General features: G+C 47.4%; 1 protein-coding gene across 1 annotated transcript; it reads left to right on the top strand.

Annotated features, from left to right (window-relative positions):
* The first annotated feature begins 4,330 nt into the window (after positions 1 to 4,330).
* Positions 4,331 to 15,650, top strand: Uchl1 (ubiquitin C-terminal hydrolase L1). The gene is made up of 9 exons (XM_059275076.1): positions 4,331 to 4,396; positions 4,512 to 4,523; positions 5,036 to 5,164; positions 7,738 to 7,888; positions 10,790 to 10,875; positions 10,960 to 11,007; positions 11,587 to 11,653; positions 13,049 to 13,107; positions 15,248 to 15,650. The coding sequence occupies exons 1-9, from the start codon at positions 4,364 to 4,366 to the stop codon at positions 15,332 to 15,334; spliced, it is 672 nt and encodes a 223-aa protein (XP_059131059.1). The 5' UTR covers positions 4,331 to 4,363; the 3' UTR covers positions 15,335 to 15,650.
* The last annotated feature ends 700 nt before the right edge of the window (positions 15,651 to 16,350 follow it).

The following is a 16,350-nucleotide window of genomic DNA, read 5'->3' on the forward strand; positions in this document are numbered from 1 at the left end:
GGAATTGAACTCTGGACCTCTGGAAGGGCAGTCAATGTTCTTAACCTCTGAGCCATCTCTCCAGCCCATTTTTAAAATAACTCTTTAAGGGTTTTTTTGGTTTTTTTTTTTAGATTTATTTATTTCATGTATATGAGTACTCTATCTGCATGTACGCCTTTATACCAGAAGAGGGCATCAAATCTCACTATAAGTGGTTGTGAGCCATCATGCGGTTGCTGGGAACTGAACTCAGGGCCTCTGGAAGAGCAGCCAGTGCTCTTAACCGCTGAGCCATCTCTCCAACTCCTTCAGCTGGGAAGTTTTTATTGAGTGTTTATTATATGTCGGGTACTAATACCTATAACAGTTATAAGCTGGTCAATTCAGTTGGTGGGATTTCCTTCCCTTATGAAACAGATCATGAATATAACATTAATCTAATCAAATGATAGCAAATATTTGTTGTCTTACGCTTTTGGCAGATAACCTTATCAGGGTTACTACTGCTGTGATGAAACATGACCAAAGCAACTTGGGGAGGAAATATTTGGTTTATGCTGCCATATCGCTGTTCATCACTGAAGGAAATCAGGACAGGAACTCAAGCAGGGCAGGAACCAGGAGGCAGGAGCTGATGTGGAGGCCACGGAGGGTTGCTGCTTACTGGCTTGCTTCCCATGGCTTGCTCAGCCTGCTTTCTTACAGAACCCCAGGACCATGAGCCCAGGGATGGCACCACCCCACAATGGACTGGGCCCTCCTGCATCAATCACTAATAAGAAAATGTCCCACAGCCTTGCCTACAGCCAGGTCTTACGGAGGCATTTTCTCAACTGAGGTTCGCCCTCTCCAGTTAGCTAGCTTGTGTCAAGTTGACATAAACCTAGGTAGCACAGCAGACATCATTAATCAATCATAGCATTCCCAGCTGAAGGAGTTGGCGAGATGGCTCAGCAGTTAAGAGCACTGGGCTCTTCCAGAGGCTCTGAGTTCAGTTCCCAGCAACCACATGGTGGTTCACAACCACTTATAGTGAGATTTGATGCACTCTTCTGGTATAAAGGCGTACATGCAGATAGAGTGCTCATATACATGAAATAAATAAATAAAAAATTTTAAAAAACCTTAAAAAGTTATTTTAAAAATGGGCTGGAGAGATGGCTCAGAGGTTAAGAACACTGACTGCTCTTCCAGAGGTCCTGAGTTCAATTCCCAGCAACCACATGGTGGCTCACAACTATCTTTAACGAGTCCCACCAGGGGACTGAAAAACCTTCTGAAGGCCGTGTGCTGGGAACTCACTATGATTGAAATTAAACTGAACTTCTTGCTTCTGCTAGAGACAAAGACCAAATTAGCTTTACGTTCAAATTATGGTGCTTAAAATATCTGAAGCTGGGCATGGTGCCACCTGTCTTTAATCCCAGCACTTGGGAGGCAGAGGCAGGTGGATCTCGTAAGTTCAAGGCCAGCCTGGTCTACAGAGTGTGTTTCAGGCCAACCAGAGCTATACAGCGAGACCCTGTCTTAAAAACTGTTTGCTCTTTACTCTTTTTCTCACATACTAGTCAGAAAGTCAGGTACTATACTCATGAATTCATGTCTAATTGCTTTTTCAAAACTGTTTTTCCTTATGACTTTTATGTATTAAATTTAACTTATGGTATGGGTATGCAACAGGATCTTGCTAAGTAAGTGTCTCAGGCTGGCTTTGAACTTCCTATGCAGCCAGGCTCGCCTTACATTTTTCATGCTCCTGCCTCAGCCTCACAAGTACTAGCATTACCACACTCACCTCATGTATTTAACTTTCAACAGTTATAATCAAAATGTTGTGATTTGTTTTCAGTTGACATTTTCCATAATTCACAATTTTGATCCGTAGAATTGCAGGGGAGGGAGAATTCCTATGCAGATCAACAGCACTATAATGGCCTTGTAGAGCTTCATACACATCCTTGGTATGTACATTAATACACTCACAAAGCTGTGCGACCATCCTGGGCTCCCTATCAGCCCCACCTTTTTATTTCAGGCTTATTTTTCTAAGTAATTCTGACATCTGGATGTTTGAGACTCAGTTGCAGGTGGGTCCTCTCTAACTTTGCTCTTTAAAAAAAAAAAAAACAGTACAGAACTGGAAAACCCCCTCCACCTCAGTCTGCCTAGCCAGCCAGCCACACTGCCAAAGGAGAAGCTAAGCATCAGCCCTCAAAGCCCATTCTACATGCATCGTCCTATTCTTTTCTACAAATTACAAGTCGTGAGTCCTAGAATCTGGCTGAGATCGTACGAAACGTCTTGCCCTGTGATTTCAATATTGCCAATCACTCATCTCCCCCTTTTTAAAGATGAAGACAAGATAGATCTGTGTCTGCTCTCCTTAGAAGTAAAGAGTTGTTTATTGTTCCCGGGCTTCCTGGTATCTGATAGACCATACATATGTACACACACACACACACACACACACACACACACACACACATACACATTTGTGTGTCGAGTGAATAACTGAGTACCTCCCACAGACACTTCTGGGTCATGATGTCACAGCGCTCTAACCAGCTATTTTGGCAATAACTGTCCACTGTTGACTTCTGCCTATCCATCAGCCTTAGCTTAAATGCAACTTCCTGCCACGTTGGGTGTTCCTTCCTCACTATATGATTGATAAGAGCTGCCTGAGGACGTTTCTGTGTTTGGTTCTGGATTCACCTTAGCGTCCACAAGCTCGGGGACCAGCAGTGGGAAGTGCTTCAGCAATATTTGTGGAATGAAGGAATAATGAGAGCTGGAAATGTCGTTTGTCTCTGTCAAAAGACAAAAACCACAGCCAGTGTACCAGATGTTTTGGATTATGTTCACCTGTCTTGAATCTCTTTTATTTAGCAACTTCATTGAGATGTAATTTACATAGCATAACATTCACTCATTAGGACCTGACTAATGTCTTCTTGCTTGGTATGTGAAGGTCATTTTTTTTTTTTTTTTTCTGATAGTGAAAATGGGAAGAGAATCGAAGTAGCACATTGCTGAACCCTCAGAGAGAATGAGCCCTTCCGGCCCTGTTCTCCTGGCTTGTTTGCCTGCCTGCCTTGCCAACTGTGGCACCAAGCAAATTAACATTTCTAAGCCCCGGATCCTGATTTATAAAATTTCACTAATGCAGTAGCTTCATTGGACCCTCTCGGGATGAAATAAGACGGCCCGAGTAAAGGATCCAACCAGGGAGACAGCACTGTAAAAACCATGCTGGTTCCCAGCATCCTGTCCAGCCCCTGCTGACCTCGGCCTCTGAAACAGCATGTCCGTTCTCTGAGCATTTGCTCTGATGCGTCCTCAGCCACCTCATTCTGGGGTTTAGCTCTCCTGACAATTGATGCAAATCTGGTCCCTCCTTCAGCATAAGCTTTTTCCTTCCATCTCTTGGATGTGCCTATTGGAAAGAACACATCCCACATTACAGATCATTACAGAACCACGGTTCCCTTATTTGCAACTCCTTTTCTTCTTTGCTGAAAGCATTGTGGACCAGAATCTTATTATCCCAAGCCTCTGTTCTTTGAAAAAGGCCTTTCCCATTAAAATATAATAAAAAAAAATTTTTTTAAAGCTTTTCCCTTTAAGCTTCTTGTCTCAAAATCACCCATCTTTTCTTTGATCTCTTCTAAAGTGTTCCACCGTCTGTATTCTGTGTGTCTTGTATTACCCGTCCCTGCTTGTACCGCTTCCCCACGACCCACCGGCTCTTCCCCAGGAGTCACATTACATCAGCCTCACTAATGCACTATCAGCTACAGATCAGATGTTTTATTCTAGGCAGTCCATTAAAAAAAAAAAATGAGCCTGGGCACAGGTTCGACTTAACATGGAGGACAAATTGTCTGAGGTTAAGTACAAACTGTTCCGAGATGGGAGGGGACGGACAAATATTTATATTCATATTAAATATCGATATATCTAATATATACCTGTTGATTTTGTGCTTTTTCTCAACGCTTCAGAGACCCTCGAACTTTGGAGTGATTGAGACGGTAGAGGATGGGTTTCCAGAAATTTCGCCCCGAATTAAAAGCTCCATCAGAAAGGCTGCTCCATGCGCTCAAGTAACACCCACCAACAAAAACCATCTCCACAACCACAGATTATCTCACCGGCGAGTGAGACTGCAAGGTTTGGGGGCTCGGCTGTACCACTCTGTGCGGCGCATGGGGGGGTTCGAGGCCGCTTGGCCGTCTTCCTGGCCTTGGTTCGGCCCCTGACTCCCCTGCTCAGGCTTCCCCAGTGCGTCGGGCCATCGCTTTATAGGTGCAGCCTGGGCGGCTCCGCCGGCTGTTTTTTCGGCTCCTTGGGGTGGTGGTTGCTCCTGTGGTCCGCCAAGATGCAGCTGAAGCCGATGGAGATTAATCCCGAGGTAAGCGCAGCTGCTGGGCCACCATGGGAACGCAGCGCCGGGCTTTCGCTCCGGCCAGATAGCCGAACCAGCTCGCTTTATTATCTTTCCCCCCCTTTTTGCATTTGCCTTTCAGATGCTGAACAAAGTGAGTGGCATGGTGCGCAGCCTCTGTCCCTCTCCCTTGGGAGCATCGTGGGAGACGCCCAGCCGGTCGCGCCCTGCGCAATGGAGATAGATGGCCGGGCTGGGGCGCCCTGCTGGATGTCTTTTCGGCCCTGAATTATTTAGGGGTGGGGGTGGGGGGTGACAGAGAGAGCGATCACAGGGAGGTGGTGGAGGATGCACCCGGACCAGACAGGAGCGAGCGCGGGGGAACAGCTCTCGAGGGCGTGGCGACTGCCAAGCGGCGGGGACTCAAGTCCGAGGGCTTCGCGGGAGCCACGTGTGGGCCGAGCTTTGTGCTGTGTCACTGCGCGGCGCGGAGGGTGGGACGCCGCGGAGACTCCTCCCAGACTCGGGTGGGGAACCTGTGGCGGGGTGGGGGAGGGGAGCGGGGTGCGGGGGAGGGATGCGCGTGCTGACCCCGCCCCCTAGCAAGGGACCCATCACTCGTCTGGCTGGCCCTTTCGGTCTGGCTGCCCTGTCTCATCTCTGCAGGTGTTGGCCAGGCTGGGGGTCGCCGGCCAGTGGCGCTTCGCGGACGTCCTGGGGCTGGAGGAGGAGACTCTGGGCTCCGTGCCGTCCCCTGCCTGCGCGCTGCTGCTGCTGTTTCCCCTCACGGCCCAGGTAGGGTGAGGTCCATGATGGGCGGGTCTCGGATGATGGATGCACAGTGCTCAGGGATGCGCTCTTAAACCCACGCTGTCTTTCCCTCCTGTAGAGTAGGGAATGAGGATTCCACCTCCTAGAATGAGAGGTGCCTGCATGTTCGTGGTACCTATTCATTGGCGCTCCCGTTGTAATGGCCGTTGTTGGCTGTTTGCCTTAAATTCACAAGAGAAGGAGCCTACTGATCCCGTCTGTTTTTCCAGTTACCCAGAGAAAGAACTCCTACTCGCTTGGTTCCTTTATTTTTCTGAGCTTTGCTTCCACTTGGGGATGGCTGTGGTTTCCTTGTAAGGTCACTGATTGGTTCTCTCAGACGCCCACCTAGCTGTACATTGAAGAGGGCTTGGCTTGCCCTCTTCCAAAGGTTTTTAAATCAAAAGGCACTCTTCATTTAGCACCTCCACCTGCTTTTCTGGTGGATTCGGGTGTCTTCTCTCCACCCCACCCCCCACCCCCAGCAGGCACACTCTTGAACCTGATTTTTAAAGCTGAATCATTGGTGCACAGAATCTCTTCAGCAGCTGCCTCTACCTCTCTGACCTTGTAGCTGGATGAAGTGGGTCTTTAGCACAGTCCGTGGAAACACGCTTTCATTTTCTGAACCGCTCTTCCATCTTCCAGAGTTTGGGGAATGCATGTGACTCAAGAGACTGGGCATCAGCTATAAAAACAAAGCAGTAGTCTGTGTTGTCTTGCAGTGTGTAGAGTCCCCATAAATCATGGCATCGTCTGTCCCCTGTTGCTCTCAGTGGCCCACACACTTAGGAGGGGATGGAATAGGCAAAACTGGGAGGCATTAGCATGTCTGGCATTACTGTAAATGTTAATTAAATGATGAGGTTAATTAAATACCATCCTAAGGGCAGGTGTTCTAGAACCATCCTTGGCCAAAACTAAGCTCTATGGGAAGGTCTAGGCCTTCCTCCTAGCAAATGGTCTATTAGGAGTTCAACCGTGTAGTTTGGAAGATCTCAGTGGCATGTTTTATGGCGGAAGCTTTTATTGCAACCACGGCATGTCAGGTTGGCTTCCGTGACTGCACCGAAGCCATCTCCTCCACTTGAGCTGTCCCTGGAGCTGTTCTTTCCGGGAGCCATGATGACTTGGAGGTTTTGAGCAGCGCTCAGGCAAGGCCTCTGGGAGGCAGTGCACCAGCAGCCTGTTTGCTCTCAACTGCTCCCTGGTCTCATTTTGCAAGCTCCAGTGGATCTTTTTAGAGAACATTCCAGCTTGTCTGGCTGCTGTTTTGCCCTTCAGCGGCCGCCCAGTCTGCCTCATAGATTGGGGTACCTAGTCTCCATATATAATGGGTAAAACACTGAAAAAATTTTAACGGAAAATGAAACTTGGTTTGACTTCCATCCACCAGCTAATTTAGGAAACATCAGTCCTGACTCAGGTTATGTTGGAAAACCCTAAATGGACGTCTTCATTGATTTTTGTGGCAGTGAGATTGTTAGAGAAGCCTCTCCATGCAAGAGCCCAGATAACTAAAGGGTGGCTAGTCTGTTGTACAGTTGTAGCCGATTAGCCTTAAGAGGTGTGAAAACCCTTAACAGTAAATGGGATGCCAGAACACCCTGAGTGGAGTTTCAGCTCATCTTGTGGGACAGACCGTCTTTCTCCCGTTCTAGAGCCACAGAGCAAACCATGAACAGTCAACACAAGGCTACTAGAATCGGAGCCATGCTGGCTGATGTGCTGTGTGTTCTGCTGGCCGTGGGCCGTAGGCAGTTCCAGAGCGGTAGCACCTCTTTTAACTGGCAAGTCCTAATTCTTCCGAACTCACTAGTAAGAGGAATATGCAGTCTCCTGAGTCATTGTTCAAGAAGCGGGCAATGACTTGGGGAAATCCCGTTCACACAGCAGAGTCTCTCCAGACAATTGCTACTGTCCTCTGGTTAGACTGCTGTATTGTGCCTTGACTTCCTCTTACAAGGTGAAAAGGTTTTTAGTTTTGTTTGGTTGGTTGGTTTTTGAAATCAATCATAGTCCGTTTCTTGTATCAATGTCTTTCTAAAACAAAACAAACAGGAAAGGAAGTTCTTGTCCCCTTCAACGGTTAAAGCTTGTTTAAAGACGTCGACTCTCGCACAAATGGAACAGTTACAGAATAGAGACACAGACACCAGCTGGCGTTGGCACTGGGTGTTGATCAGAGGTTGATTGGGACACCTGTATGAAGTACAGCCATTGTTCTTGTGGAAGGGAGAAAACCCTGAGCAGAGCTCTTCCCGGGTTTCATGCTACCCCATCGCCAGCTAAAGGTTGCCGTGGTGTCTAGACAGCCTTGGGCAGCATCCAAGGCTGTTGTCTGCACTGCAGCATCAGGGTGGAGCCCTCTGGCCTGCTTGGGTGTGGGAGGGAGACAGGCTGGTCTCTGGTCATCGGGCACAGCATCTAGAACCGTGGCCCCTGCTCCTGGTCACGAGTCCCACTGTGCATCTCTTTACATATGGGCTACCCTATGCATTTGCATTTTGAGATGAAAAAAGGAAAAAAACCAGACCACCTTTTCCCTCCATTCACAGCATGAGAACTTCAGGAAAAAACAAATTGAGGAACTCAAGGGACAGGAGGTTAGCCCTAAAGTGTACTTCATGAAGCAGACCATCGGCAACTCCTGCGGTACCATTGGGCTGATCCACGCCGTGGCCAATAATCAAGACAAGCTGGAATTTGGTACTTGTGGCTTAATCATTTGGTCATCCGCTATTTTTTTTAATTGGTGTGGGTGTATGCCACAGCATGCCTATGGGGGTTAGAGTACTCCAGCTTTGTGGACCCTCCCCTGCTACTTGACGTAGTTTTGGGGCGGGGGCCACACTTGCCATCTAGCTGGTCCTCAGTCACCTGCTATTTAGAATTGAGATGTTGGGCTCGGAGTGTTCACAGTTTAACAGAGTTTATGTCAACCACATATAAACATACACACACATGATGGGACAGGACACGATCTCACTCTAACTGGCTGGCCTGGCTGGCCACGAACTCAAGGTGATCCCCTTGCCTCAGCTTCCTGCTGGGACTTCCAGGTGTGTGCCTCCACACGGATCTTTAGAGGTGTTTGAAGCCTGTCAGTCACACAGATGACTCACCCAGATTCCGTCCCATGAATGGAGTTCTGCCGTTCCTTTTTTGAGGGGAGGAAACTAATTTTCTAAGTTCGGGCTGCCTCTCCTACACAGTGAGCTTCCTGGGTAGCTTTTCCTTTTTTCCTTTCTCTTTTCTCGCAGCTTTGTGGGGGCGTAGGTGAGAAAAGGAACACTTGAGGGCCAGCTGCTGTAAAGGTTCTCATGTACACTTCTTTTTGTTTTGTTTGGGTTTTTCAAGACAGGGTTTCTCTGTGCAGTTTTGGTGCCTGTCCTGGATCTCACTCTGTAGCCCAGGCTGGCCTCAAACTCACAGAGATCCGCCTGCCTCTGCCTCCGGAGTGCTGGGATTAAAGGCGTGTGCCACCACTGCCTGGCCACTTTTAATTCTTAAAATTCTAAGAAATGGTGACAGGCCCTACTGATCCACATTTTCTGGCTGTCTGCAGCGATTCTGTCTGCTAATGGGCAGAGGGCCCAGCATAGCTGGGAGCCGCTGGCACAGGAAGGCGTAGCGATAGGTTGAAACCTTGAAGGATGCAGCTGAGAGCAAAGTCAGGTGGAGGCCTTCGCCCTCTTCCAGCAGAAGCTGAAGGGGATGTAGGGAGAGAGGTCTGAGCCCTTAAGCTTGTGAGAGGAGCAAGAGCCAGCAAGAAAATGTTAACACTCACGGAGCAGTTACGTGTGATTTAGGCCAAGAGTCAGCAAAGTTTCTTAAAATGCCAGAGAGTAAATCTTTTAGGCTTTGAGAGCTGTGTGGTCTCTGACCTCTGAAAACCTGCCATTGCTGTGCTGGAAGCAGATGGGCGTGGCTGGGGTGGATTAAAACTTTATTTATAAAAAGGAAATAATAGTAATTTGCCACCCCCTAATTTTGAATGGCTACAAAGTGAATATCCTCCTTAGCACTGTTGCTCCTGCAGATCAAATAAAGACCCAGCTACTCAGGATACTGAGGCAGGAGGATCACTTGAGTTTATTCAAGGCCACTGAGAGACCTGTGTCCAAAAAAAATTTATAGCTCAATAGTTCTTTGTCCAGCAGTACAAGGCCCTGGGTTATTCTCACACATGTACACTAACATATAAAATCATTTTCACTAAGATGCTTGGATTAAAAAGTACCCTGGTGTACATTTTAAATTAAAATGCTTGCTTGTCCATGAGTACGTAGGTCTAGAAGTTCTTTTTCCAGTATGGATGTGATGAAGCTGGATCAGAAAGCTGTATCTTTGTCCTTTTTATTTCCTCTGAGAAGCCTTACTTTATCTAGAGTCTGTTCCTGGGATCAGGCTGATAATGGAATGGTAGAACCATGGTAGAGCTAAGGTCCAAGAGTTCATTTGACTCAGCCCTTCTTGTGGAGTTAGAGGATCCCCATCAGTTCCAGGTTTTGGTTTTCTTTCTTTATTTTCACAGTGATAGGGATCAAACCCAGGGCTGGGCAAGTACTGTACTATGCAGCCCACCCTCAGCCTCTCCAGATTTTTAGGTGATCACCATTAACTGAATTTGTTAAATCTAGAGCTGGCAGTTGAGCTGAGGTCATTTGGAGTTGTTCTTGTAGCTGGGTCGGTTTCCTGCCTCCTGTCCTTATTTCACTGAGCAGTAGCCGTGCTGACACCAAAGGCCGTAGGTCAGCACTGGGCTCTCAGCCAGAGAGCAGGGTCTTTGCATTTCTATGGCCTTTATGCTAATGGTATTCTGTATTCCGTTTGCCTGTCTGAAATAGAAATCTGGGTTTTGGGAACTGTTCCTAGATTAGAGTGTTATCATGGCACCATATACATACATACACATATGCATACATATATATACATATATATTACATACATACACACATATATATACATATATATATAATTCCATTTGCCTGTCTGAAATAGAAATCTGGGTTTTGGGAACTGTTCCTAGATTAGAGTGTTATCATGGCACCATATACATACATACATACACATATGCATACATATATATATATTACATACATACACACATATATATACATATATATATAATTCCATTTGCCTGTCTGAAATAGAAATCTGGGTTTTGGGAACTGTTCCTAGATTAGAGTGTTATCGTGGCACCATCTGTATATATAATAGATGTTCCATTTGAACTGGGAAGTGGTTCAGAGTTATCCACAGACATAGCAGGTGCTGCTTTTAAGGGACTAGGACCCCACAAATACATGATTCAAGCATATGGGTCCTGTAAGGAAGTGGTGAGATTTGAGATATGAGAGGGGCAGGAATTGGGGTGTCGGGGACCAGGTGAAAGAACGTGTGCATCGGAAGTGTGGACCAGCCTGATTGCAGCTGCAAGGATGGTGGGGAAGCTCTGGGAAAGGGGGGCAGCTTATCCACATCCCTGGAGGCCGTGTGTGGATTGAGGTGGTTCATAGGGCCAGCTGTGTAAAGGCCTAAGTGGGCAATAAACGTGTGCCCTCTGCCGTGGTCTGATCTGTGCTAATGTGTCCTTTTCTTTTTAAGAGGATGGATCAGTCCTGAAGCAGTTTCTTTCGGAAACGGAGAAGATGTCCCCTGAAGACAGGGCGAAGTGCTTTGAGAAGAATGAGGTAGAAAGGGCTTCTGTACACCACTCTGAAATCGTTCTGGAGGGCTGCACTGCACGCTAATTAATGGCTTTCTCTCTTCTGCAGGCCATTCAGGCAGCCCATGACTCCGTGGCCCAGGAGGGCCAGTGTCGGGTAAATACCAATGCCGAGTACAGGCCTGAGCCAGGCTGCCCCACCCCCACGCCCTCTGTTTCCTGTTGGCTATTTATAGGTATCACTTACTGCAATGCAGTGACCACCAAGTGTTGTCCAACAAGGCCAACTGACCCCAGAAAATCCTCCTTTTATAACATCCAGACTTGATCTGTTCCCCTCAGATAGTTTGAGAAATCTACTTGGCAATCAGTGGTCAATTCTGTGATTGGCTTCTAAGAGCCTGTAGCACCAAAAAATAAGTAAGCCATAGTGAATGAAGAGACCCTCTGCAAAATTTAACTTAGAATTCTGCCAGGGCCTGCACTGCCACAATTGTGTCTTCTGCCTTCTGAACTTAAGGCAAGATACCCTTCCCTAGGCCTGATCTCCTTCCCACTGAAAAGCATGCAGCTCATAGGCCTGCAGAGCTGCTCCTGCCCCCCCCCCCCATTCCAGCATTTCTGCCTTAGTAGGTTCAAATGAAGTATATTCCACTTGGAGAGTGAGAGAATATTTTTAATAAGTTCATCTGCTACCTCATTAATTTTTTTTTCTTGACTCTTTTTTTTTTTTCAGGTAGATGACAAAGTGAATTTTCATTTTATTCTGTTCAACAATGTGGATGGCCACCTCTATGAACTTGGTATGTAGTGCTCCATTTTGGAATCCAGTAGACTATCATGTATTTGTTCAGACTTAATCTGCCTTACAGCATTGGTGTGTGACTTCCTGGCAGTATGTATGCAGTGATTTATGAAGCCATAACTGTGTGTCCCAATGGAAACATTTAGCCCTCTGTCACACCCAGGTGACCCTCCTCAGGCAACTGAAATACCCAGTGAATGGCTTCAGTGACAGGCCAGTGAGAGGGGTAAATCAGACTGGCACCAGTTGTAGAGATTCATGGTGTTCCTCACCCCACTCACCTACAGTGCCCCTAACAACATCCATTTCCACAAGGATCAGTGCCTGAATATGACTTTCTGTAATAGTTCAGAAAATGCTTCTGTAAAGTGAATTTGGTAAGATTGTTTGAGACAGGGTCTCTTTACATATACCTGGCTGTCCTGGAACTCACTGTGTAGACCAGGCTGGCCTCAAACTCACGGAGATCCACCTGCCTCTGCCTCCTGAGTGCTGGAATTAAAGGTGTGCACCACCATCCCCAGGTTGTAAAGTGAATTTGGATCTGTTGGGCATCAGTTCTACTTGTGGGAATTAAAAGGAATCTCCATCTTGTAAAATCCATCCCTTTTAGTGGAAAAGACTTGCAGCTGTATCGTCTCAGACTTAGACTCCCCAGGGCAGAGGGGCAGGGAAATCAGCAGTCACTAAAAGGCAGTTGGAAACACAGAGCACTCTTTCCTGTAGAGACAGCCTGATGTTGTTTTAGCTAAAAATGGGTGTGCAGTTCCCCATTAGGGTAGCCGGGTCAGGCCTGTGTTGTAACTAGAGTTTTCCTGCCTTGCCCACAGTCAGGACAAATCTCTCTCACCTGCCAGTCTCACAGCCACTCAGACCCGACCAAGTAAACACAGAGACTTATATTGGTTACAAACTGTATGGCCGTGGCAGGCTTCTTGCTAACTGTTCTTATAGCTTAAATTAATCCATTTCCTTTAATCTATACCTTGCCACATGGCTTTTGGCTTACCGGCATCTTCACATGCTGTTTCTCATTGTGGCGGCTGGCAGTGTCTCTGACTCAGCCTTCCACTTCCCAGCTTTATTCTCCTCCTTGTCCCGCCTATACTTCCTGCCTAGCCAATGGCCAATCAGTGTTTTATTTATTGACCAATCAGCAACACATTTGCCATACAGAACATCCCACAGTACTGTGTGATCTCAACTGTAGACTAGAATTGTCAGTGACCATCTAGGAGCCACTTAAACCTCATGGCATCCTGTCGCTTCCAGGGTTTCCCTCGTTGGAATGGTAGCAGCCTTTGGAAAAATGTAAAAATCCTTCTGGGTTGGGCAGCTGCCATATCCTGAAAGTGTGCAGGGAAAGCTGACACCCTGGGCTTCTTTGTTCTAGATGGGCGAATGCCCTTTCCAGTGAACCATGGCACCAGTTCCGAGGACTCTCTGCTGCAGGTAATCCCTGGAATGCATCTCTGTCCGTTGCAGACACACACCTTTCAGCTACTTGTGTGCATTGTGCTGACATTCAGAATGCCAGCGCTAGTTGTGTTGGTTAGTAGCATTCCTTGGGGCTTAAAGATCATGTAAGTCATTCCATCTGCCTCGCTGTATGGCAGGTGGCTTTAAACAGGATCCTTCAAGGAAGGCCTGACTAATCTGTTTCGTGTGCCACCTTTCGTTAGAATTGGCTCGAAAGCCATTGCCTGGCTTTAGTGTGGGATTAAGGTAGCCATTGTTTGCCTGTCAGGTTACACCATCACTGAAGAGTGGAGTATCAATTTCCTCTACCTTCCCTAGTCCTCCAAGGCTTCTGCGTGTGGGTCAGCCTTGTTAGGTACATATTACAAATTTTGGCTAGGTAAATTGTATTTTTTTCTTCCCACATGGTCTGCTGGTATTGGAGAGCAGGGGATTCAGGATCACTTGGCCAGAGAGGTGGCTCTATTCAGAGTGTGTACTGCCTTTGCAGAGGACCCAAGTTCAGTTTCCAGTACCAGCCTCCGGGCAGCTCACAACTCCCTGTGATTCCAGCCTCAGGGGCATCCGCAAGCATGCACAAACCCACACATACACCTACATACGCATAACTAAAATAAGGGGCTAGAGAGACGGCTTCACCGGTCAGAGGGCTGATGCACTTGCCGAGGATCTGGGTCTGATTCCTAACACCATGTGGTGGCTCCCAATCATCTATGACTCATTTCCAGGGGCTCTGATGCCGTTTTCATGCCTCATGCAAGTGGTACCTAGATATTCATGCAGGCAAAACTCATATACTTAAAAAATTAAAAAAAAAAAATCTTGAAGTTTCAGGAGGACCATGCACCTCTCCTGTTAGAAGTAACTACTGAAGACTCAGTTCTGAACTGTTCTAGGCTTTTTTTTTTTTTTTTAAAGATGTATTTATTATGTATACAGTGTTCTGCCTGCATGTATGCCTACCCGCCAGAAGAGGGCACCAGATCTCACTACAGATGGTTGTGAGCCACCATGTGGGTGCTGGGAATTGAACTCAGGACCTCTGGAAGAGCAGTCAGTGCTCTTATCCTCTGAGCCATCTCTCCAGCCCTGTTCCAGGCTTTTTTGGCCTAAAAACGAGCCTTTAGAATAGAATCGTCATGCTGTTGCAAAGGAATGTCTTATAAAATACAAGACATTGACTTTATTTGTAGTAGCAGCAACAGCTAATCTCCCTCAGTGCTTGGTGTGCACACAGTAGGGATCAGCAAAGGTTCCTGGGAGGAGCCCGATAGGAAGTACTGGGGCTTTGTGTGGCCTGTGTCTCCAAGGGCAAGTGCCCAGTGATGCTTCTGCAGCTCCGAGCTCTTCCAGAAAGTCCCTAAACGAACATGTCTGCCTGTGTCTGCCAAAGGTTTGTTCACCAGACTGGCAAGAGACTGGGTTGGGCCTGTAGGCTGCAGTTGCTGACTCCTGGGCTGGGTGATTCCCTAAGAGAGTTCCACCTCCTGTTGAGTCCCTTCAGTGATGCAGGAAGTGAGACTCCTTGCCCCTCCTCTAAGATAAGGATGGGGCGCTTGCTCAAGGTTCTGTGAATTCAACAGTGGAACCCTGGTTCTTGGCCACTGTGATTGAGACCCTTTTTTTTTTTTTTTTGGTTTTTCGAGACAGGGTTTCTCTGTGTAGTTTTGCGCCTTTCCTGGAACTCACTTGGTAGTCCAGGCTGGCCTCGAACTCACAGAGATCTGCTTGGCTATGCCTCCCGAGTGCTGGGATTAAAGGCGTGCGCCACCACCACCCGGCCGAGACCCTTCTTTATAGAGGACCGATTGGGCTTTGGAGCATCAAAGATCTGGTCACCTCCCAACACTAGTGAACCAAGTTATACCAGACTGAGCACTCCAGACTGAGCACTCATCAAAAGAACATGGAGTCACTCGTCCTGGGACAGTCTTGAGTTAAAGTGGAGTAGAGTCGAGTCCGGGCCCCTGGGTCTTTTTCCATTGCCTCCACCCCTTTAAAGTCGATGAGGGTAAACTGCTCAACTAGGCCTTGGAAACACTTTCTCTTGTGATTTGAAATTCCTGTCTCCAGCAGGTTCTGTCTGTGTATTAATACCATCCCTCCTTTCCAGGACGCTGCCAAGGTCTGCAGAGAATTCACTGAACGTGAGCAGGGAGAGGTCCGCTTCTCCGCCGTGGCCCTGTGCAAAGCCGCCTAAACCGCGCCGGAGCAAACCAGCCACTCCCCTTCCCCCGGGCAGGCCCACACAGCCCTGCGTTTGACCTGCAGCTTTAGCACGTATAACCACAGCTGTCGTCTTACGTTCCACAGCCCCGTCACCTCCACCCTACCCAGGCCACCGGAGAGCTCTGTCACAGCCACGCCCGCGTGAACTTCAGAGGCGAAGCATTTCCCCTACTGTGTCTCGTACCTTGATATCTATGGCTTTTTTGGTTTATGTCTGTAAGTGAAGGCTTTGGGTGTGGTTTGTCTGTCCTTAAAAGGAATAGTAAAACTTTTCTGCTGGTAAAAGAGGATCAGCTGGTTTTTATTTCCTCTTTCATGTCCCCACCCCCACCCCCCCAGTATCTCAGATTGTTTTGACAAGTGATAGACAAATTTCTTACCTTCCATCTAATGGCAGGTAAGAAAAGTACCACAGAATAGTATTAGTGTTTAATCCAGACTTATTTCTGTGCACTTACAGTCCTATACATACCTGTAGACACTAGTTTTTTAAAAGTTCCTTGTAGGCTAGGTGTGGTCTGTAATCGTAGCACTAGGCTAAAGCAGGAGGATTGCCCCAAGTTGGAGGCTGGCCTGAGGTATGGAGTGAGACTTAGTCTAAAAAAAGATATGAATAGGCAGTTTTAAGAATCATCTCAGTAAAGCCCACAGGAAGTTTTCTGTGTTATTGATGTTTTATGTTGATGTCACATTATAATTGACCCTGATAACAAGGTCAGCTGAAGTCCCTAGTCTGAACGTCGCCTCTCGGTTCAGGATCGTGTGTTAACATGATCTTTTGGACTGTGTCCGTTGCTCCAGCCTGCCTTAGTTTTGATGACCTGGGTTGTTTGAGCAGGACTGAAGGAACAGTTTGCAAGTTGCCCCTTGATTTCAGATTTCTTTTTCCCCCTTGACATACGTGTGCGTGTGTGTGTGTGTGTGTGTGTGTGTGTGTGTGTGTGTGTGTGTGTATGTGGGTATGTGGCAGAGGCACAAATGCCACAG

The sequence above is a fragment of the Peromyscus eremicus genome, chromosome 10 (assembly GCF_949786415.1).
Source record: "Peromyscus eremicus chromosome 10, PerEre_H2_v1, whole genome shotgun sequence".
Classification (NCBI taxonomy): Eukaryota; Metazoa; Chordata; class Mammalia; order Rodentia; family Cricetidae; genus Peromyscus; species Peromyscus eremicus.